Source organism: Brassica napus, chromosome C8, assembly GCF_020379485.1.
Source record: "Brassica napus cultivar Da-Ae chromosome C8, Da-Ae, whole genome shotgun sequence".
Lineage (NCBI taxonomy): Eukaryota > Viridiplantae > Streptophyta > Magnoliopsida > Brassicales > Brassicaceae > Brassica > Brassica napus.
The window spans coordinates 5,337,074-5,360,914 of NC_063451.1; the positions used below are offsets into that span (position 1 = coordinate 5,337,074).

The following is a 23,841-nucleotide window of genomic DNA, read 5'->3' on the forward strand; positions in this document are numbered from 1 at the left end:
AAAGTATTCTTCTCTTTCACCAGCAGGACTCTTGCAGCCTTTACCGGTTCCATCACAAGTTTGGGAGGATGTCTCCATGGACTTCATCGACGGATTGCCAAGATCAGAAGGACACACGTCACTGATGGTGGTAGTTGATCGTTTGACAAAGTCGGCTCATTTGATTCCGCTTTCACACCCATATACTGCGAGAACAGTGGCTGCCAAGTTTGTGAACAATGTCATGAAGCACCATGGTGTTCCACGATCAATCGTAAGTGATCGTGATCCCATTTTCATAAGTTCGTTTTGGAAAGAATTCTGGAAACTCTCGGGAACACAGCTGTGTATGTCTACGGCATACCATCCCCAATCTGACGGACAGACCGAGGTCGTAAATCGATGTATCGAACAGTTTCTCAGGTGTTTTGTGCACCACCACCCGAAGAAATGGAGCTCCTTCATTTCCTGGGCGGAGTTCTGGTACAACACAACATTCCACTCATCCACAGGTATGACTCCTTTCCACGCTTTATATGGACGTCAACCACCACCAATGCCAGCCTATGAGGTTGGCTCCGCTTTGATTGGAGAGTTAAATGAGCAATTGGCCTCTCGTGATGAGCTTCTAGTGGAGCTTAAACACCATCTGGCTACAGCAAACAATAGGATGAAGCAGCTGGCCGATTCCAAGAGACGTGACGTTCAGTTCGAAGTGGGAGATTGGGTTCTGCTAAGGATTCAGCCGTACAGACAGAAGACATTATTTCGACGCAGTTCACAGAAACTCTCACATCGTTTCTATGGTCCTTTTCAAATTGAATCACGTATCGGCGCTGTGGCTTACCGTTTAACACTTCCTGAAGGTACAAAAATTCACCCAGTCTTTCATGTTTCCTTACTCAAACCATGGAAAGGCAGCGACAGCCCAGTCATAGGCGACCTACCACCCATGCGTGACAACGTCGTCCTGAAGTTACACCCCGAAGCAGTCTTGCAAGAACGTGTGAACATACGAGACAACACGAAGGAAATTCTTGTTCGATGGAGTGGCTTACACGCAGATGAGGCAACTTGGGAATCTTCTGAGCAGATAAAAGCAAGCTTTCCAGAATTTGTGCAGAAGCTTGAGGACAAGCTTCAACTTCAGCAAGGGAGTATTGATGAGGAAGATGACGTACAAGACGTTAGAGTTGGCGGGAGAAAGTCAAGTAGAGAAAGGAGACCAAATCCACGTTACCACGATTGAGTCTCTGTTTCTAATTTTCATTTGTTTTTGTTTCAGCAAATAATACTTAGTCCATTCTGTTCCTAACATATAGGACCAGAGTAAGACACGTGCACTTTTCCATTTCCCATTTCCTTCCTGTTTTGTTGGAATGTGTAGTTCCTTTGTTTCTATATAAGAAAAGCCAAAAAGAAATAAAAGGCAGATTGCATTTGCCTAAAGGAAACTCTTATTGTGTTCTTGTTTACACAATCTCTTAGTTCTGAAGAGGGACCGCATCATGTGCTCTCATGCATCCTGACCATTTTTTTGTGGGAAAAGGCAATCAGACGATACAAGTAAAGTGGTTATGTCTTATGGGAAGTGAGGTTATTTACTTGGGATATTTAATGGTCATTGTTGAAAATAAGCATGTGAAAATCAAAATTATCATTTTCACTAAATGTCTTGCGCTCCATTTTGGTTCTGGTTGATCTATGACATATTATGTTGTTTAGGGGCATGTCCTGTGAACGTGTTAGAGATTTCAGAGTATGGAGGTTCTTTTCAAGAGCTGAAACAGATGAGACATTTCTCGGGCAAGTTGAAATGTCTTGAAACTGTGAAAGTTGGTTTTAACTCAGACAACAACAACCGTGAGTTCTTGTGGGCTAACCTGCTTGCTCTCCCCCGAGTTTCAGCAAAGTGCAACCTCCATTTCATATGATTTTTTTTCTTTCTTTTATCTTTTCTCGATTTGGTGTGCTACTGTGAATGTAACTTTAACATGAATATTTGATTTATATCATAAAATTTGTTCCTGAAGATTCATATATATAAGTGATTCTTCCTCATAGTTTACAAGCTATTGCAAGGGATCCTCAGAGCGTCTTTTCTCAAAGCTCAATGAGATGGTTCTGCTGAGAAGATGAGCATCAAATTTGAGTTTTGAAAGCAATGGTAAGTGAGGGACATTTTGTATGAAAATGCGAAAGGTGATTTGTAAGCAAACATAGTCAAATTCAAAAGTTGGGCTTCTACACCACCACACACACGTGAATGGTAGCTAGTAACCTTTATAAGGATGGACTAAGAAGTTTATTGTACCAAGGTCAAAAATTCCCAGGTTTAACTGGACCGTCTAATAATGTAGGAAAGCAACCCAAATCTAAGTTGAATTCATCTATATATGCAGATGCATGTGACTAAAAAAAGCAGTCTGTTATGAATCTGTACATATATCTATTAGCTTTCAGTGTATGTGTCACGAAAATCAGTAAAAAAAACTGAGAAAAGGTGGAAAGTTTAATAGAAGAGAAAGGGAACAAGCTATGCTTTTATGGACAAATGTGTTTGGGGGAAGTGAGTTTCTGATTGAGGAATGACTTAGTGCAGCGGGGAATTTTATGCCCATGTGGAGATGCTGGTGGTGGCAGATACGCAAGTAATGGCCTCGGATGATAAAATGCAAAAATTGTTTACACCATAGGTCACATTCTGAGTTTGTCTTACATTCAGAGACACATTCAACATTTGAGGCACTTTTACTTGGCACTTGCTATTTGATCGGACAATAATGCCTCTGATAAGAGTTTTGTTATTAATTTCAACCTCATTTACTTATTTGTTTTTATCTCAAATATTAATAAATATAAATAAATAAATTTGATGTAATAAATTTTAACTTTTCATCCTCTACATTTCGACATCCATTTATATATACTTTAGAAATTTAAAAATAAAAACATAGAAAATGTTTTTATAATTAAAATATTGTAGATAGTATTGGATGGATAAGCCATCCACGAAAAAATAATATAAATGAATGAATTGTGGACAAAAAAAATGTGGACATAATTTTTAAAAAAGTGAGGATTAGATTTCATCAAATACATGAATTTATAGTTTGTGTTCGATGTAGGAAAGGTAAGAAAGATAATCTTCTTTGTGGAAAGAATCCCACTAGTTCCCAGAGATTTGTTCAACCATCCACGCATAACCCATCCACGCTCCAGCTATCCACGCAACCCCCATCCACACGCTATCCGTCCACATCTTTTGCAGATCTGGATTCTGAAATCGTAACTTTGCAGATCTGGATTTTGAAATCCACAACAACACTAAGAAACCAACAAAACGAGAATCGATTAAAAAGATTTAAAAGATCAGACAAATTCGGAGAATCTAGGATTTAGAAGATGAGAAGTTCAAACTACATTCTTCTTTTTCTACATCTTTTCATTTTCTTACAAGTTGTAGTCACTCGGTTTGCCTTTTTTTATTTTTGTGTTAGGGAGAAAAAAAAAAGGTGATAGAATCATTGGAAGATGAAATTTGAATAAAGTCACGTTGAAAGAACGAGAGAGACAAAAAAAAGTAAAAAAAATGTTAATGTATATAATTTTTCAGTTAGAGAGTTTTTGGTCTTTTTAACACTAGAAAGTGCCTTACAAGCACAATATGTCTTGCAGTGTAATTGATAAGACAAAATGTGTCTCTAGATGTAAAAAGGGCCAAGAACTTTCCTGAGACTATCTCAAATATAATTTGCTATTTTTTCATTAAAGAACTCTACGGTAAAGATGAAATTAGTTATAAAGTATTTCTCTAAATTAGCAATTTCTAAATAGAGAATAAAAATAAAGGAATTAATGTTGTTATTTCTTTGCGCATAGGAGTACTCGGAAGGATATGGACATCATCGCGTTTCCATGGATTCTTTGGCATTTATGGAAGGCGAGAAATGGGTTGGCCTTTGAGAGGATTCATTATTCCTCTGTATCTGTATTAGCAAAAGCAAAGGATGATGATGTCCCCCCCCCCCCCCCCCCCCCCCCCTAGCTTTCTGAAATGGTAATATAGAAGTATCTTGGGTAAGCCGACAGGTTAAAGTTGCCTGGATTTTTCGTGATGATAAAGGCAACACTATTCTCCATAGTCGGCATGCTTTCTCTAATGTTGGGACAAGAAGAGAAGATGAGCTAATAGCCATTCAGTGGGCAGTTCGGGACATTATCAACACACGCCAACAGAGGATCATCCTTGATTCCTCATGTGCTCTGGCAAAGGACACGTTCCTAAACAAAACTGAGTTTGGTGAGTATCTTCCTCTTACAAATGACATCAACCTCCTTCTGCGAAACCTCTGATCGTCTTTATCATTCCTATATTGCTTGTGGTGGGCCGATTTGGTTGTTACAACGGATTGAGAGTGAAGCCCGTGTTTAGACTGACGGGACTGTAAACTCTACAATGCTTGCTCGCTCTTGAGCTTAGGTGTCTACTGACATCCGTCTCAGCTTTTGTTTTTATTGGGTTTTTTTTTTCAGTTAAGCTTTCGTTATTGGGGTCTCATTCCCTTAGGCTGTTATGGTCTGTACTCTTGTGAACATCCATGGGTTTTTTCTGAAGTGAATTAAAACAGCGTTTAGAAAAAATGAAGAAGAACCATAAACGGTTATGAATAAACAGTAATGAATAAATTATAAGGAAAATGCATGTCCGTTGGAATTAAGTAGGATTGCTATTATTAATAGATAGAAGAAAAATATTTTAGAGCAAAAAATAGATATTTTGGAGCAGTCTTGTCTGTTCTCTAAAATAGATAGCTTGGAGTAATTCTAAGAACCTAACATTTAGAAAATTATTGATAATGATGCTCTTGTGTATTTGGTTTTAAATAGAAAGTGATTTTTTCGTCATGGCGTTTGGTGAAGTCTCGCATGACTTCATTGTCTCAATCTCAACACTTTAAGTTCATGCAAAATACACACAATGCTCGTTATTTATCACTTTTCTAGTTGTCTCTAATGCGCTTTATTGACTTTAGATCGATTTTAAAGAAACCAGTTTGGTTTGAAAAATTATTTCACAAGCTCATAAAATTCATTTTCCCACTTGGCATACCAAATCTGAAAACAAACACTGTATTTTCGAAGGTTCCTTGGTAGAACCAATAGATGTATACATCTCTGGAGGAGTGTGATAGAAGAGCCAACAAGAATCGCCAAAATCATACCCAACAGTTGGAAACATGTTGGGTTCCCAGGGAGCTTCGATGAAAATAATTACATCCTCTAAGTGGCCCTCCTCTAAGCTTGGTATACCGGTTTCCACATTAACAACCTTATGAAACAAACAAAAGCAACCTGTAGCCTTAAAATCTATGAACCCATCAATGAGATGGTTTCGCTGAGAACAAAAGGTAAATCAAGTTTCAGTTTTGAAAACAAAGTTTAATGAGAGATGTATCAAAATGCAAAATATATCCTACTAATCGAACCGAAACAAAATTGAGTTGAATAAATGAATTGCTTTCGAATATCCAAAATATAATTATATACGTAAAAATATTACTTATATTAAGTTTTAAATAATCATATATCAAAATAATACAATTTATAGACCAAAAACTTCTGTTTGTAAATATATATTATGATTCAAAATTTAATTACTCTAAAAATTTGAATTATGAGAAGTTTTGTAATCTTAATAGTATGAATCTGGAATATTTGATGTTTTGATCCGAACAATCCAAATTACTCAATACTTTATTAAAATTATCTAAAATTATACAATAAAAAAAAAACAGAATCAGCCCGAAATCAAATCAGATATTACAATTGACATTAGATCCAAACTTTTTGGGTATTACAACTGGAAATCATAAATCAAACCATAATGAGACCACGAACCTAGGGTGATAAAATGGATAAACCAACCCAAACCAAACCATATCCAAATTGTTTTAAGTTTATATGGGTTATGGATGGATTGGGTAAATCCATAGCTCATTTAAGTTAATGACTTAATAGTTTTAACAGTTAACACATGAATAATAATATTATAGTTTAAATGGTTATCAAATAAAAATATTATTTTGGGGGCTGAAAATAAAAATATTGCTTAGGGTTTGGAAAAACACGGTATTAAGGTTTTGATGGAAAATGCAATTTTGCTATTTGGCGGAAACAAACAATTTTGTGATTTTAACTGAGAAAAATGTATCTAACGGTTAGGAGTAATAATCAGATTTTGTGAATTTGGCAAAAAAAACAAAATTTTGCGGTTGTTTTTGGCGGGCACAATTTATGATTTTTGATGGAAAATACGATTATGCGGTTTTGGCGGGAAAACTCAATTTTACATAATTGTCGAGAAAATGAGATTTTACGATTTTGGATGGAAAACATAATGTTGTGGTAAAACACGATTTTGGGGTTTTGACGGGGAAACATGATTTTACGGTTTTGGCGGAAATCACAATTTTGCAGTTTTGGCAAGAAAATATAATTTTACGGTTTTGACAGAAAAATACAATTTTACGATACTAACGGAGAAATATGATTTTACGGTTTTAACGAGAAAGTTCAATTTATAATTTTGAAAGAAAAACTTGATTTTATGGTTTTGACGACAAACATGATTAAAATTGGCTTATTAAAAATATCATATAATATTTATATATTTGAGAAATTGGGTATTAAAAAAATATATGAGGAGTCGGGTTGGATTTCGTTTATTAAAATTGATTTAGATATATGAGAAAATAAGTAAAAAATTGGTTTAGTGAAATTTGTTTAAGATTTTAGTTTGGTTATTTTTTATATTTGATTTGAGTTTGTGTTAGTTATAAATTTTTATTGGTTTGGCTCATTGTCCATATTGCAATCCAAAACATTTTAATCCAATGTAATAAATGAATAATAATATTAAAGTTCAAATGGTTATTAAGTAAAAAACAATTTCGGGGACTGAAAATTTTAAAAATTCTTAGATATTGGAAAAACATGGCTTCATTATTTTGATGGAAAATAAAAATTTTTCTATTTTTTGGCAAAAATGTATTTTATGATTTAGGACCCGACTGGTTTAAACGCAGCGGTTGCGGTTTTAAGCGTTATTAAGCGTTTTGTATGACTGATACAACTTTTGAAAATTGTTGCGTTTGCGGGATATTTGTGACTGGTTGATTATAAGATATTGCAGCGGTTTAATAATAAATTACCCATATCAACATATTATAACATTAAAAAATATAAAAACATACTATTGTAATAAAATACAATAATTATCAATATAATATGGTTGATAAAAATATTAGGTTTATTTATAGAAAAATTCAAATTAGTTGAAAGTTATAATTTTAATAAAACTTGAGATGAAGATTTATATTAATTTTATTTAAAAATATTATATTTTGTTTTATATATGTGTGTATAGAAATGTTTAAAATTCTAATAAATAGTTAGTTTAAAGTTTTTATAAGGCAACTTGTGATACTGTTTGTGAATTTTAATTAATATATAAAATATGTATATATTTTTATTTATAATATTTCCATTTAAAATTTTAATTTTAAAATTATAAAATATTATTGAAAATAATTTTATATTTATTTTTCCACTCGCAACCGCCCTCAACCGCAAACGCTAGCTGGAACCAGCTTTTGATTTTAAGAGGTTCGAAGCGGTTTGGAGCGGTTTGTAGCGGTTTGTATGATTATATCAAAACGCTGTCAACCGCTACCAACCGCAAAAGCTGCATTTGAGGGTCGTAGCGGGAAAATTAGTCAGACCCTTAAGTGAGAAGACTGTAGTTAACAATTTGGCGGACGAAACAGATTTTCCAGATTTGGCGGAGAAACGAGATTTTGTGGTTTTGGCGGAAACACAATTTTTGGTCTTGGCGAAAAATATGATTATGTGGTTTTGGCGGAAAAACTAAATTTTACATATTTTGCCAGAAAATAAGATTTAATGGTTTTGACGGGAAAACATGATTTTGTGGTTTTGACGAGAAGATACGATTTTATAGTTTGAGAAGGAAAACACAATTTTGTTGATTTGCAGGAAAACATGATTTTAAGATTTCTATGGTAAAATATGATTTTGCGGTTCTGGGAGAAACATTCAATTGACAATTTTGATGGAAAACTTGATTTTATGGTTTTTGCAAAACAAAATATGATTAAAATTGGCTTATTAGAAAACCAACATATAATATTTATAAATTTGAAAATTGAGTTTTGACAAATAAAAATATATGAGAAAGTAGTTTTGATTTAGTTCATTTAAACTGATTTAGATATATGAGAAAATAAATATAATCTTGGTCTAGTAAAATTGGTTTAAAATTTTGGTTTGGTTACTTTTTTTTTATATTTGATTTGAGTTTGTGTTAGTTATAAACTGGTTGTGAATAACTCATTAGTTATTCCAATCGAGACTATTTTAACTCAATACAATAAATCTATTAACTCATTTTAACCATTAATCTATTAGTATCCAATTTTTATATTCAAATTAAATATCAAATTGGTTTTTCTCTCTTCTTCTTTCTCTTCTCTCATTTCTATCTTTCACAGAGATGAAGTTGAAAAGAGATTAACCAAACTTTTGTTTTTTGTTCTGATCTTTGATCATATTTAGTTTCGGGTTAGCCGAATTTAGTTTCCCGTTAACGGACTCCATCTTTGGTATAGGCGATTTTGTTGTGTAATCGACTCAAATATGAACTTTTCTTAATAGTTCTTATCTTCATTTATGTGTCTGAGTTGATAATAAAACTGCAATTATAGTTGGAGCTCCTTTTTAAGAATCTCTTTTGTGAAACATCGTTAGAATCCCGCTTAGCTCCGGTTGGTTTATCTACATCAGATGATATTCATCGATTCACCTTTTGGAAGTCAGTCTTTACCTCCACAGTCGTGGCCGATTGTCGGTTCATGGGTGAAGCTTTCCTACCGGAGATGATGATGAAGATGGATCAAGCTATGATTGATTCAAAAGAGTTTCAGTAGACTTGGAATTCTCGTTAATGATTCTCCTTATGAATCAATTGAGTAATCCCATAGTAATAAACTGAAAATGTTCGATGCTCAAATTTGTGGCGGCGGTTACAGACGAAAGAGAAGATCTGGCGAAACTAGATAAATCTGGCGACATGGATGTTCAGAGGCAGAGCCGTTGTGCCAGAAACTCTCTCCTTATGAAGCAACGTGTGCGATGCGTGTCACCAAGCATGAAGGAGATTTGACGCGTGGCGGATTAACCGACCTTTTAATTGGATCAATTATTGGACTTTTCCGGTTGTAATCGGATTGGGTTGCATTTATTTATGTTTCTCAATGTAATAGTCCATTGGGCTTTCTATCAATTGAAAGATTGACAAAAAAAATCTAATTTTTCTATCGATTAAGATCCATAGTTTGAATTGGGTTGGATTAACCCATTTTTATCTATTTTGACATCCCTACACAGACCAAAAGAATCCAAGCAATAAGAACGAGGCCTTGATTGGTAGAACATTAGCATTAACACTATGCTTTACATTATCCAATCAACAATTGTTATAAAAGCATTTAAAAGAGCATTTACTATATGCTAATGCTCTCCAAATGCTCTCATATGAAGCTTTTAGAAAAGCATTTGCATTTACAATTTATAAAATTAAGAAAAATATATAATTAATTCATTTTATTTGATAAAATCATAAAAAAAAAAATTATATCCATAAAATAAAATTTTGATTTCTAAATTAATTTACGACAAATTTTTTTTTTTTAAATTGGTATTTCACATTTAAAGCATAATTTAATTTATTTTAAATGTGAAATATTATTTTTTTAAATTTATATTTTAATTATAAAATTAATTTTATATAATATTTTTTGATATAAACATATTTTTAAAATTATTAAATAAATTAATTAATTATATATCTTTTTAATTGTATATGCTAATATATTTATATATATATTACATATTATATACTAATTTTTATAATAATTTTAAATAGAATACTCATACTGCTCTACCAATCATCCTATTAAACAGTTTAGCCTGCAGCATACAGCTTCTGCAGCATACTGCTTCTATAGCATACTGCTACTGCTTTATCATCTGCTCTGCCAATCAAGGCCTGAACCAAAATAGAATCGAAAACTAATAGCCAAACCTAGTTTTTTTCTTTTCTTTTTTTTTGCGCACTTCCAAATTTAGTCAGTTGGATGACTTCGTGGTGATTGATATACATGTTAGAGCATGTTTATTGCAGGTCTCTTAGGTTAGGTCTCTTAGCGTAATATAAGATACGGTCTCTTAGCTTTTAACTAAAAAAACAATTAATCGTAGAAAGTTTTAGTTTTCTCTCTTTCAATATACATTCACTTAGTTCTCAGATCTCAAACAATAATACATATAATGGAGGGAAACAATGTGCAAGTACCTCCATGTTTAATTCAAAAGTGAACTTTTGGAGACGAGACAGTCGGAGTTCGAGTCACACAGTACAACAAACCGTACGGGTAAGAAGATCCAATTTGTTTCTCCGACTCCAACAAAAAAATCTTTGCAGAGAATCTCTTCAAAGATCACGGCAGCGGGCGATGTCAATTTGTTACCGGAGCAAATGGCTATATTGCACAGTTGGAGGAAGAGAAACCAAAGAACGCTTTAGCTTCCTCTCTTAGCCGCATGAACCCCATTACAATTATTTTCAGCACGTGGTCTTATATGCACTATCATAAATTGTTTTTGTTGCTTTGGGTCTGTAATCAATCTTTGTACCTCTGCTTCAATGGTTCATAACAAATCAAGTGGGTTAATACACATATTCTAGCTGGATATACATATAAAAATATACGTACTTTTAATTGATTTTTGGAATTCATTGTTAACCCTGAAACATATTTAATATCATTTAGCATTTTATATATTTTACTTGTAATTTTGAATTAATTTTTAGCTTCATTGTTATATGGCTAACATATTTAATAATATATAAAAAATATTTATCCAGCATATCTATTAATATAACAATTTATTTTTTGATTTAGTCTTTTAAATTCAGTATTCGACGGCTAATATATATATAATGCTGTATAATAACTAATTTATTAGCCATATCTATTGTGAAATATTTTGAAAGATTGTAAGGTTGTAACATTTACTTTTATGTTTAAAAATTAACCGTTGAAATTTATTATTACACGGCTAGCATAAATTTATAACAATTTATTTTTCGGTTTAGATTTGTAAATTCATTGTTAGACGTCTAAAATATATATAATACTGTATACCAATTTATTTATCCATGATATCTTATGTAAAATATCTGGAATTAGTTCTAATGTTTAGTTCAATTTCATGGACATGTTTATCAATATTACGTAAATACCAGCTATGTATCGTAATAGTCAAGTGGAAAGCTAATTTGTTAAATCATTATTTAGAGTGTTTGAATTTCTAGAGAAATCATTTTTTATTTTTTTATAATAATTTTTAATGAATGGCAAAACAGTAAATAACCTCTCTTCTTCTTTTAGTTGCCATGAAAATCTTATGCAACTTTCACCATTGCTTCATCATAGATTTTTTACATCCACTAAAAGTTGCGATGTTTTTCTTAACGTTCTTTCACTAAATATGTATATCTCACATGTAACATTCGATTCCAAATTTTCTCAAAAAAAAAACATTCGATTCCAAACATTTTAAATTTGAAAAACAAATTGTTTTAGTAATCTCCACTGAACTTCAAATCTCAGCCGAAAGAGAAAATACAAAAAATCTTCACTTTTTTAATTTTTTATTTGTTCTGTTCCCAAATTATTTTTAGTTGCTCAAAAAACCTCATAATCTAACAGTAAGCTATAGAAGGACTATTTAGTCATTTCTTCTATTCTATTTACAATACAAAGCCTACATGTTTTGTGTCTTGGGTATCCTCCTAATTACTAATTTCTTTTAGGATTTTGGTACCATTCACTCTAAATTTTGGTTGATTCAACGTTAAGGTTATTAATTGAAACTTTCTATTGAAAAGAAAATCCTTTTGGTTTGTTTCAAAGCGTCTTTACGGTCTTCTGTTGTTGAAGACGAAAGCTGTGGTTTAGAACTCTATCACTTTCAGATCTCGTCATGGCGGTGCTCTTTGAACGGTGCCTGTTTCCGGTGTGTTTCCGGTGGTAATCCGATTAGTAGCTTCGGCGATGACGTGCAAGTCTTTGAAGACGGATGGCTTCTTTGCGTGGCACGTGTACCACCTTTGTCGAGTGTTTAACACGTGGCCTAGCCATGCTAATCTCTAACGCGTGGTGTCCATATGGGCCTCGTCTTCCTTTGGGCTCTTTCGTTTGCTGGACCGGTTGTGGGTCTTTCTCTGTATTTTCTTGCCTTTAGGATTTTTTATTAGGTTTTCAATGTTTAATAATATAGATGACAAAAAAAAAAAAAAAAATTCATTTAGTCGACAGAAAACAAGAAATATAACACTATATCTGTTTCATAAAGCAAACCAAGGGATTAATCGATCTCCTTCGTCCCCTCCGTCGCTGTGAGTTTGTCTCAAATCCTCTTCCTGAGTTACCATCTCTTTCAATTCGAATTGATTCCCTAATCGTGGTTTAGGTAAAATCGTAATTGATTTGGTATGGTGGATCTGATCAGCAATTTGCCAGATGAGATTCTTGGCAAAATCCTGTCTTTAGTTCCGACAAAGGTTGCTGCTTCCACATCGGTTCTGTCCAAGAGGTGGAGGAATCTGCTAGGTCTTATCGACAGCCTTTGCTTTGAAGAGCCAGAAGAAGCAGCAAGTGGTTCACATCGCTTCTTTGATTTCGTAGACAAGACTTTTGCGCTGTTAAGCGAATCTCCCATCATCAAGAAGCTCTCTCTCTCTCATATTCCTACAAGTGGTCGTGATGATGATTACTCTCGTGTCAACCGTTGGATTTGGACTGCGCTGGAACGCGGTTTATCGGAGCTACACCTGCACGCCACCCCACGCTGTCACGGTGTTTATCTATCGAGAGAGCTGTTCACGAGCAACACACTGGTGAAGCTCACACACGGTACCTGTCATGAAAAAAATTAGAAGCTAATACTATTCAAAGCGTGACTGAGTACTGGGATAGAGTAAAGCTAAGTACTGTGCTTCTCCATCTATGTTGACTTTCCCACATTTTGAACACATCAACGAAGTTGGGCCTTTCGTAGCTTTAGTATGGCACCCACTGCATGATATGTAATACCAGGTTGAGCCATAGACCACATCATCAATCGTAGCTTTGCACTCAAAAAAAGCCTCCTGGAACGCAAAACTATATAAGACTCAGCTTTGGATCAATGATTAAGAAATCTGTAGACCTAGGTGTACCTTAGTAGATCCCTGCTTGATGTAGTCGAATATTTCTGCTATGGTCAGCGTCTCCCTTTTAGTAACCACTTCTGCATTAACACACTCAGCACTCTGTGGGTTAGACCCCAACCTGAGACAGAGTAATAAGGATTAATCTAGTAAGTCATTGAGATGAGGTTATCCAGCGAAAGAGTAGTTGTAAACACACAAAAATGTATATTTACCAGCCCAAGTAGTCGATCGTAGGTTGAACATCGTAGTCCATAAAAACACGTGAGGAGGACATTGAAGTCAGCGCAAGATTACCTGTTATATTAAACAAAACCCATTTTAAGAACACAAAGAGTAGATATGTAACTGTAAGAAAGCTTTACTAAAGTTAGAAACCGTTACCTCCTAGACTCTTAGTGTTAACAGTCGTGACCAATAACACGGTGGGGGTGTTTTTGTATGATTTGAATTTCTTGCAGAAGTCTTTTGCAGCATGGTCCCAAAGGTAGAGCTTCATCACAGGTCCACTGAAAAATGTCATTAATGAATGGTTAATAGAAGTAGAGAGAAATGGTGTTTAAAAAATAATAAAAAACTTACTCGTGTGACTGCAGATGAACCAGCACATGCCTCGCCCTTGCTATCTCCTCTTCATCAAGGACTGGGGTCCCAATGAGACTCTGTCCATTAACCAGCTTCATGTGGCCAACAACATCTATCCCATTGTTTAGCAAGCGTGTAAGTAAGAAGAGTATGAAATAAGTAATATACTAATTTAATCAGACATAGTAATGAAGCAGCTAACAGATCCTAATCATATTATGCTACCGTAGAACCCTAAAAAAAAACCAAGACCCGACTGTAGTAAAAAATACTTCGATTTGTCATGTTCTGTATGAAATAAGTAATATACTAATTTTAATCAGACATAGTAATGAATAAATTCCATTTGTCATGTTCTGTTCTGAAAGAGTGATTTTAGAGACTGACAAAGACAATGAACTTATAGAAAGATTATTCAGGAAACTAAAACACATTCTACGCAAAATTCGAGATTTATATCTGAGCAGCAAGAATTATTTAGATCCCATCTAATCATCAAACATTGCAACCAAGAGATTGTGTGAGAGATAACAGAGACTACCGTAGAGGTCTCCTTTGTGGTCGCAGCTAGCTTGAAAATCCACAAAGGAATGAAATCGGAATCTGTCTTCTTTAAAAGGGGTGGAACTGTCTTCAGAAGCAGACAGCTCAGAGTTCCATGAGAACGACACCGTCACCGCATGATCAGAGACCCGGTACACCGATTTGTTGCTTGATCCATAGAAATTTTTGAGTTTGTAAACCAACCCAGGCTTCATTTTAGGCAAATATCTATCGATACGTCCGGGCGAAATAAAGCCTTGGATAACAGATCCCTGCGACAAAATACACAACCAATCAAATTTTTTTATATATATATTTTCTACAGAATTGAAAAAAATTGATCATTTTACATTTCCACGATTAGTTTTCTAGAGAACCTTATTTTTATACGGATAGGTGGGATCTAAAAACCGATCTAAATAACAACAAAGCTAAAAATGATCGGTGAAATCAACTACCTGTTCATCTATTAGAAGCATCTCAAGGCCAATAAGTGTCTTCTTTAGAGGGTTCCAAGCCTCCCAGAAATGAATCAAACGGAAACGCAGCTGGGTTTCGTGAGGACCCGGTGTGACATCTCGGAAGAACATGACCTTTTCATCATAATCGGAGTTCATCGGGGATTTTCCATTCGGTTTCATCGCGAATCGAGGACAAAAAAGTTTTAGGGTTTGGTTTGCACTGAGGAGAGAAAATCAGTATATAAAGCAGCAGGGAAAGGGTAAACGGAATCGAAATCATAACGAAGGAATTGATGGATGGAGATGTAGTGGAGTATTGATTGTGGGGGTTCTGGATCGGGAGAACTGAAACGATGGTGAAGAAAGGTGAAGACGAAGAGCGAGAAGCGAGAGCCTCGTGTTATCCGTCTTGCGTTGAAGTTTTTTTTTAAATGAACCGGGTGGCAAAGCCCAATTCTAACCGACGAAGCCCATCCAAACACAGCAGAGCCCATACGAAATCAATAGCTCCGTGTTTTTTGTCCAACGTGTATTATAGAAATGTTATCATTGGTCAAATATATTTGCCAACGTGGACGTGCTAGAAACACTATATATTCCCCTTTTAGTATAGGATAGATTCTATCTACGGTATTTCAAAAAGCTATACTTTTGGAGTTTTCACACAAAACTTATTAATTTTTATAAGAATCACTTTATGTAATCTATTTTCCATAATCTTAAACCAATATAAATTCAATAAACACAATTATATTTACAAAATTTGCTATTAACTGATTCATTTGATATTGAAACCAGTAAGGCAGTGATTGAAAATTTCTGTAACTTCTTATTGCGACTGGAATTGCTCCTACATCAACAGAAAAAATAAACGTAAAGTATCAACAATACTTCAGTCAAAGACAAAGAGTTCATCAATTTGTTCATTGGTGCGATCGTCCAGATACCAAAGGAAATAGGTTTGTGGGCAAGACAATGTTGGTTCTACTACAAACAAGTGCATATGGACAGAAAGATCACACACATACATGGGAAGACTAAGGGTTCCTGGCGAACGGTTCATTGGTCTTTAGAGTTTCGACAACGGCTGGAATCGCTGTGTCACTGCAAAATTAGATGAACATGATGTTGCACTTGGATGAAAGTCTTGGGAGGGACAGCAGATTAGCTCGCCAGACTTCACCGTTGTTGTTGTTCTCGTCTGCGTCAACACAAACTTTCACGCTTTCAAGACATTCCAACTTGCCCAAGAAATGTCTCATCTGTTTAAGCTCTTGAAAAGAACCTACATACTCTGAAATCCCTAGCACCTTCACATGACATGTCGATAAACAACAAATTTCTTCCTCATCCTTTACCATTCTCCTCTTCTTATTCTTATGCTCCTCAGGGCTGCAAGGGCATGCATCTCCGCATCTATTTGTTACTCTGTGCACAAGACCCTGAAATCAAGAGAGACCAATTTGACATTGTATAATGGGAAACAATCAACAACCACAACAGAAAACACAATATATTAGTGAAAGTAAATACCTTGATGACTAAAGTGTGTAGATTTGGACAACTCTCGAGCAGAAGAGGCATCGCTTGCCAACCATGGGCCTTGTCACTCTCGATGGATAAAGTAAGGAGGTTGTTGAACACGGGTATGGACTCACAGCAGAGATGAAACAACTGACATATATATATATGATCATCACATATAAGTTGCTAGCTCCACAAACCAAAAAAAAAAAAAGAAAAGAAAGTAGAAGAATAAAACTCTGACCTCAAGAGACTCAGGAGACAAGTGAAGGGTCGTAAGGTTGCTTATACCCGCAACTAAACCTGTAATATCAGCAGATATACCTTCCGGCCGTCCATCATCAAAATAACAATTATTGTCACAATCATAATAATCATCATAGACGCTTGAATCCCATAACATGAGATTCAACCTGGCTTCGACGAGCATATCCAAATCGACAAAATCATACACGTTGGTGACATAACCAGAATAGTCAAGGAACACAAGACTTGGTGCTTTTAAAAAAACAGTGGTGTCGTCAGTATCCGAAAGCTTAACAGTAATCACAAGACGCCTGAGGGATGCACTTTCCACGAAAGATGCGCAACATGGCAGAGCCCAACGATGAGTTTCAGTTATGAGTAAGTCTTCCAGGACAGGGCAGCCATCGAGGAGCCGACCATAGTTGGGCCCATCAAGCCAATTTGATAAGAGAGAAATCGATTTGAGCGCTGGAAGAAAAAACACGATTGACTTCAAGAGCATATTCACCTGAGAGTGTGAGCTTCACCAGTGTGTTGCTCGTGAACAGCTCTCTCGATAGATAAACACCGTGACAGCGTGGGGTGGCGTGCAGGTGTAGCTCCGATAAACCGCGTTCCAGCGCAGTCCAAATCCAACGGTTGACACGAGAGTAATCATCGTCACGACCACTTGTAGGAATATGAGAGAGAGAGAGTTTCTTGATGATGGGAGATTCGCTTAACAGCGCAAAAGTCTTGTCTACGAAATCAAAGAAGCGATGTGAACCACTTGCTGCTTCTTCTGGCTCTTCAAAGCAAAGGCTGTCGATAAGACCTAGCAGATTCCTCCACCTCTTGGACAGAACCGATGTGGAAGCAGCAACCTTTGTCGGAACTAAAGACAGGATTTTGCCAAGAATCTCATCTATCAACACACTTTTTAGTGTTCAAACAATCAATACCATAATCTAATATGATATTCTACTTTAACATTTTCATAGAAAATAACCCGGGCGTAGCCCGGGAACAAGCCTAGTATCATTTAATGGTAGAATAATCTCATGGGTGCATTGCATTAATATAGACTCATTTGTAAGTAATGAATTAATTACCTTTAATGGATTTTTAGGCGTAATTAAAAATCAGTGGCAATTCCTCTAATATACCGGGTAACTATAAGAGTATTTTCATATACACATGATTATGTTTTAATAATATACTAGAACTTGATCCGCGCCCCAGCACGGATGTTTGATTTAACTTGTGTTCAACATAAACTCATAACCCACTGGTTTTATTAAAAATTTCCATGTATATTTTTTATATTTTGTAATTTACGTTGAGTAGAATATATTATTTTATAATATAGATGTTTGATAATATTTTTATTTATTTTTATATTATATTAAAAATTTATAACTTGATGCAATTTGATGTAATTGTACTATTTATATATTAACCTTTTTTGTCAATTTATTTTAAAATGAAACAACATTCTAATTTTTTTAATTTTTGCATTAGCTTTCTATGAATTTATTATTACTTTTCTGATATTTTGTTTTCTCGAAAACTAAATTATTGAAATTTTATATTTAACTTAAATAAATAAGGTAATACTATATTTAATTTTTTTTAATATAATATATACTATATATTTTAGTTTGTGTTTTAATTTTCACCACAAAGAAACACAACCATTGCAATTAATTAATTTAAATAGATTTTAAATGCAGTGGCAAAATCTGTAAATAAAAATATACAAAAAGAAAATACTTAATTTATTGTTAATGCAATGGCTAAATGTGTAAATAAAAGAAAGGAAAAATTATTGTTGACTACATGAAGTATTGGCCATCACATTGCTAACCATGCAAACTAAACTAATATACTAGATTCTTACCCGCTCTTTTCAAGGGTGAGTATATTTTTGTTGACAAATTTATTATTTTGTGTGTTTGTTCAAAAAAGCGGGTATATTTTTTGTTGACAAATTTATTAAATTTTGTGTTTTTTTTTCACTAATATGTTTAGACATTAGCGTTTATTTTTCAGTTTGATTCTAATTTGGTTTTAATTATCGATCATTGTATTTTTATATTGTTTTTGAAGTTTTCCTTTATTTTTATATCATTTTAGATTCTAAAAATGATGCAAAGTTTTGTAAAATAATTTATATTTATACATATATATATAGTTATTTAATTTAAAAATAGACTAAAATTTAAAATTCAGTTCAACCGGTTGGACCTGACCGACTATTAACTTAGTTACAATGTCGAATAAATTTTTGGTCTGGTTTTCAAAACATTGATAATAGTGTTTTGCATGTCGAGTAAATTTTGGGTCCAATTTTCAAAACATTGATAATAGTGTTTTGCAAAATGACCAGATGTTAATTTAAAAAAAAAATGTTTTCGTAGAAAATATGTATATAACCGCCAACTAACATATTTATTTGAATTATATATTTATTTATAATATGATTTTTTGATACACCTTGTGTTATAATATTAGTCTTAATTTGTTTTAGTAGTGATTCAGTTTAAATCCAGATTTTGATCAAAGTTAAGCGAATTATTTTTTGTAGTCAACAAAAAAATGTATATCAAAATATTTTTGTAGTTAAAGTGAAATATTTTTGTACTCTGTATCTGGGTCTGAGTTCTGTGTTTAATAGGGCGATTTTGCTCAATATTCATAAGAGCTCAAAAAATTAAGAATATATCCATTGAACAGTGACATTCAACAGATGTGACAATTTGGCCCAAACCTTGACATTTTTCTCTTTTTACTCGTGTCTGCGTGAGTATATGCGCGTCACATGTGTAACCAAAAGAACTAAGTATATTATACTATAAACCATATAATATAGTCTAAGTACTAATACAAACAAATATGGTATAGAAGAGACACAGGTAGAAACGTGAACAAAACACCACATCAACAATACTTTTCTAGACTATACAATGTACAGGTGAGTGGAAACAAAAACTCACTAGAGCATTTACCAAATTTCTTATGCTACCAATTATAATAGAATAAAACAAAAAATTACAATTTTGTTCATCTTTTTAGATAATTTTTGTAACTGTTAGCGGTAAAAATAAAAATATTAATAAGAGTAACGGATGAAGGAATGTTGTTGTTGCTATGTTAAGTAAAGAAAAGAAATAGATGGTAGGAGGAAAGAACATACACTAGAGGTGGAAGAGATATGATGAGTGGTGACCGTGGCGGAAGAGAAAATGACGGCGGCGATGAAAAAATCAGTAGTAGTGATGGTGACAATGATATGCTCGAGGGGAATGAAGAAGAAAAAAAATGACGGAGTTAGACATGATCTGCACAATTAACATGATACTATATGGTTATATTAAATAAATAGTATTGAACAATAATTTTATACCAGTATGATAACAATAACCATAATACAGATTATGTTAGGAAAAAAAATTATTTGCATTGTTGCTGAGAGAGAAAAATAGTGAGGATGCAACGAAGAAAAAAATTAAATATTGTACTATACTATACTTTGATAATAAAATAGAATAAAATAATATAATATTTACAATAATTTATGCAAGAATTAATATATATTTTTTATAGAAATGGACTGTTCATTAAAAGAAATTGTGTGCAATAGATATAATTTTTTTATCTTTAGAAAACTCTAAACAGACAAGCCGTTTCAATGTAATTTTTAACATTTTCATGACTTTGCATTCTATTTTATTTGTTACAATAATATAGAATTGAACACACTAACAGAGAGAATTGATCTGCTTCTCAATTGCAAACTAACATCTGATTCAGGGATGGTGATGAGTCGCGATGGTGCTGAAGGAAAACACAATGAAGTTACTAGAAAAAAAGTGTCGAAAGAGATACAATTTGCCAAAGAAAAGGAAGAGAATCGTAATCTAGTCTAGTTATATAAAATAGAGTTTGCTCTCTCCTGGTGCTGCCACATAGGATTCCAGCTAGATAAGTAGACACTTCTCATTGCGACACGTGTCAAGGTAAGCAACGCACCGTTTCATTTTCATGTTCCCGTGTTGTGTTTGGGCTTTAACGTTTTACTCTACAAATCGAACTCAATACAAAAGACGAGTTTCGTCTTCTCCAAAGTAGCAGCCACCAAAATCCAGGGTTCGTGTTTTACTTAGATCGTCAAGACCAGTTACGTTCTTCTTCCTTCTTTGACACCAAAGCGTGGTTCTGTAGCACCAACGATTCGTCTATGTGATCCCGACTCTTATATCCGCTCAGTCTGCATTGCGGCTGTCAGCGATCTCTTCTCAATGCACAGATCATAGTGGCGTTGTGTCTTGCAGCGGCGATTGATGCTGTGGAGGATCCGGTTCGGTTAAGGCATGTGTTTCTTTCTAGGCTGAAGAGAGGTGATGAATCAGAAGATGAACAGACCTGACTTTGTAGGTATCATAATTTTTCAAGATCTGTAATCGTATTATATTTTTTCTGGATTCGTAGTTCACTAAACAACTTACTAGATCATTGGCCCAGCGTTAATTGGAAAGGTGAGTGTTACCTTGATTTATGTTTAACGCTTCAAGTTTGCTCCTAAAGCTGTGTTTTTTCTCCCTCACATTCATGTGTTTTTTGTTGTTGTTGTTTCTTGCAGTATCCAACTCAGCATACTTTGATTGGTTGGTTCCCCTCTCATATTCATCATCAAATTGCTTTCTGCAGTCTCCAAGTAAGCTATGAACATCTTTCAAGAATAGTACGTTACTTTTACTTTGAAATTTTTTAATCCTTTGTATCAGAAAGTAGTTACTAATTTGCATCTTTTGTTTTCAAGTCAAATAGTCCTAAGGAGAAGAAGAGATACAGCCATAAACAAGCATTGGATATTGACGAGGCAAACACCGTCTCTATCACCATCAATCATCTGCCACCTCGAATCAGTTTAGGACTTTATTAGGATTCTGGAGTTAAGTTTTTGGTTAGACCATTTTTTTTTGTTTGCTTGCTATGTGATACTTGATGTAATCTTTGCTTGAGACTGCTCCTACTTACGAATTATATGATTCCAGTCACTGTGATGTGTTTGCCTGAGTGTGTTAAACACGTCCTGTCTATTTCTATAGCAATGTGATACTTGAGAAGAAACGTTCTATGTTTTATGTTACTAAAGTGATCTTGAAGCTTTGTTTCTTTTCTTTATTTCAACCTTATATTTAAGTCTCTCTCTCTCTCTCTCTCTCTCTCTCTCTTGTTCTGCTCAGTTATTTTAGATGAATATAGCGTATGTATCCCTTCCTTCTTTATGCTTAGAGTGTTTTCATCTTTACTTGGGCAACTATCTGCAGTTTCATGTTAGAATATCTTTATACACCTTGGAGAGAATCCTTTTTGATTTGCTGTTTCCTTCAAAATGATAACATAACATTCTTCTATTTACTTCATTACTTGTGGTGTTACAGGCTCAGCTTCTTAAAGCTTGCGGCACAACACCAGCTACACCGACCTGGAAACTCCTCAACGTGGAAAACAATTTACATCTTCCCAGTTTGATTCTTGGATCTCCAGTTACTCTGATGCAGTGTTTCACTTGGATGAGAAAACACCTGAAGCCTATGGAGAGGAGGTTTCAGAGCAAACTCCTAGCAGGTGAAGACGTGCCAGATGTTACTTTTCTCAGCTAGATTCTTACATAACTTAATAAGTTCTGAAGGTTTCATGGATCTTGAATTTACTCTTCTTCTTTTTTTTTTCCAATATCAGTTGCATAACGTATTCCCAAAACAATGCAAAGATCTCCACTGGATTTAGCCATGCTGGTGAAGAAAGCTAAGGAAGCATTGGTGCTGCATTCAGGGATGGGGTGGATATAACCACCAAGTTGCCACTGACAGCAACGGGAAAGAGAAAGTCAGTGCGGTTTGAATGTGATTTTGATCAGTTTTACTTATATATAGGTTTGGGGTGTCATTATTATGGAAACGAAAGGGCGCAAGTAAGGATTTTAGTCATACATCATTTTTCTCATAAGTCCATTTTCCACACACCCTATGGGCTCTTATTAGCGGAGGTTCTATTCGTTCTGTTCGCTACACACCATCCAAAATGAACCTAGAATTTATTTATATATGCTGAATTATCATCTAAAAAAAAGTTTGACGATAATTTCGTTTGATAAAATATGTGTAGTACAGTGGTTATTAAAATATGAATTTTGTATATATTGTAACATATGTATAACGTTTGATTTAAAAATATTCAATAGATACATATTAGGGCAATTTTTTAAAATAGCTATTTTTAAGTTTTTGTCACAAAAATAGCATTCAAAAAATAAAATGACCAAAATAGATTTTTTTTTTATTTTGAAACTTTAAATATTTATTTTTTATTTTTTTAAATTTGAAATTCTATCTCCAAAACTCCACTTCTTGACTTTAAACCTTAAATCTAGATTATTAATCCTTGGATATAAGTGCATATTTAATTTTTAATAAAACTTATTTTGGTCATTTTTCTACTTGAAGTTTATTTTTGTGAAAATAAAATAAAAAGGCTATTCAAGGAAATTTTTCATAAAAAAACCACGTAAAACTTCAACATATATAATATATTATACGCAACGACTTCTAAACACAAACATTAAAATAAATTTTAATAAATTTAATCTACATAATCCCTCCACACCTAAAGATTTTTAACAGCTATAAAAATTCCAATACATTTCTGTTGCAAATGCTAACACAAAACACATGCAATCAAAATACACAATAAAATTTTCATACAAATCACACCTAAGTTATATTCTGTGCGAAGCGCGGATCGATCCTAGAACGTTTATAGTTGGTTCAACCATGAACCGGTCAAGTAGTCTGATTGGATCCATGCTAGGTAAAGTTTACTGTTTTACATAATTAAAAAATATATTTCAAAGAGAGTAAGAAATAAAATAAATATTAAAAATAAATATATTTCAAAGAGAGTAAGAAATAAAATAAATATTAAAAATATATAAAACATAAAAAAACTTATATGTTAAATCTCAACCGCAATTCTGAATAATACCACTACCAGTATTGAAAAATGTAAAATAATGACATAATAAAATGTTTTTATTTAGATAAACATATGTTTTTAAATAAAAATAACAAAACAAAATAATAAATAAATTTTAAATTATTT

The 23,841-nt window shown here is 33.7% G+C and overlaps 2 protein-coding genes and 1 long non-coding RNA gene across 4 annotated transcripts; 2 read left to right on the plus strand and 1 right to left on the minus strand.

The window, feature by feature from the left end:
* Positions 1-1,646: 1,646 nt before the first annotated feature.
* On the plus strand, positions 1,647-2,004 carry LOC111203309 (F-box/LRR-repeat protein At1g48400-like). The gene has a single exon (XM_022696946.2). The coding sequence runs from the start codon at positions 1,650-1,652 to the stop codon at positions 1,911-1,913; it is 264 nt and encodes an 87-aa protein (XP_022552667.1). The 5' UTR covers positions 1,647-1,649; the 3' UTR covers positions 1,914-2,004.
* Positions 2,005-15,805: 13,801 nt separating this feature from the next.
* Positions 15,806-17,510, minus strand: LOC106363327 (F-box/LRR-repeat protein At1g48400-like). Its single transcript, XM_022695519.2, has 3 exons — positions 16,694-17,510; positions 16,459-16,599; positions 15,806-16,367 (listed from the first exon to the last, which is right to left on the minus strand). The coding sequence occupies exons 1-3, from the start codon at positions 17,195-17,197 to the stop codon at positions 16,038-16,040; spliced, it is 975 nt and encodes a 324-aa protein (XP_022551240.1). The 5' UTR covers positions 17,198-17,510; the 3' UTR covers positions 15,806-16,037.
* A 3,186-nt stretch (positions 17,511-20,696) lies between these two features.
* Positions 20,697-22,707, plus strand: LOC106345539. Of its 2 annotated transcripts, XR_007327670.1 has the most exons (5): positions 20,703-21,111; positions 21,317-21,391; positions 21,497-21,628; positions 22,122-22,308; positions 22,423-22,707. It is a non-coding gene; the product is annotated as an uncharacterized LOC106345539 (long non-coding RNA). The 2 variants fall into 2 exon arrangements; XR_007327669.1 differs by having other exon boundaries at positions 20,697-21,111; positions 21,497-22,308.
* Positions 22,708-23,841: the final 1,134 nt, after the last annotated feature.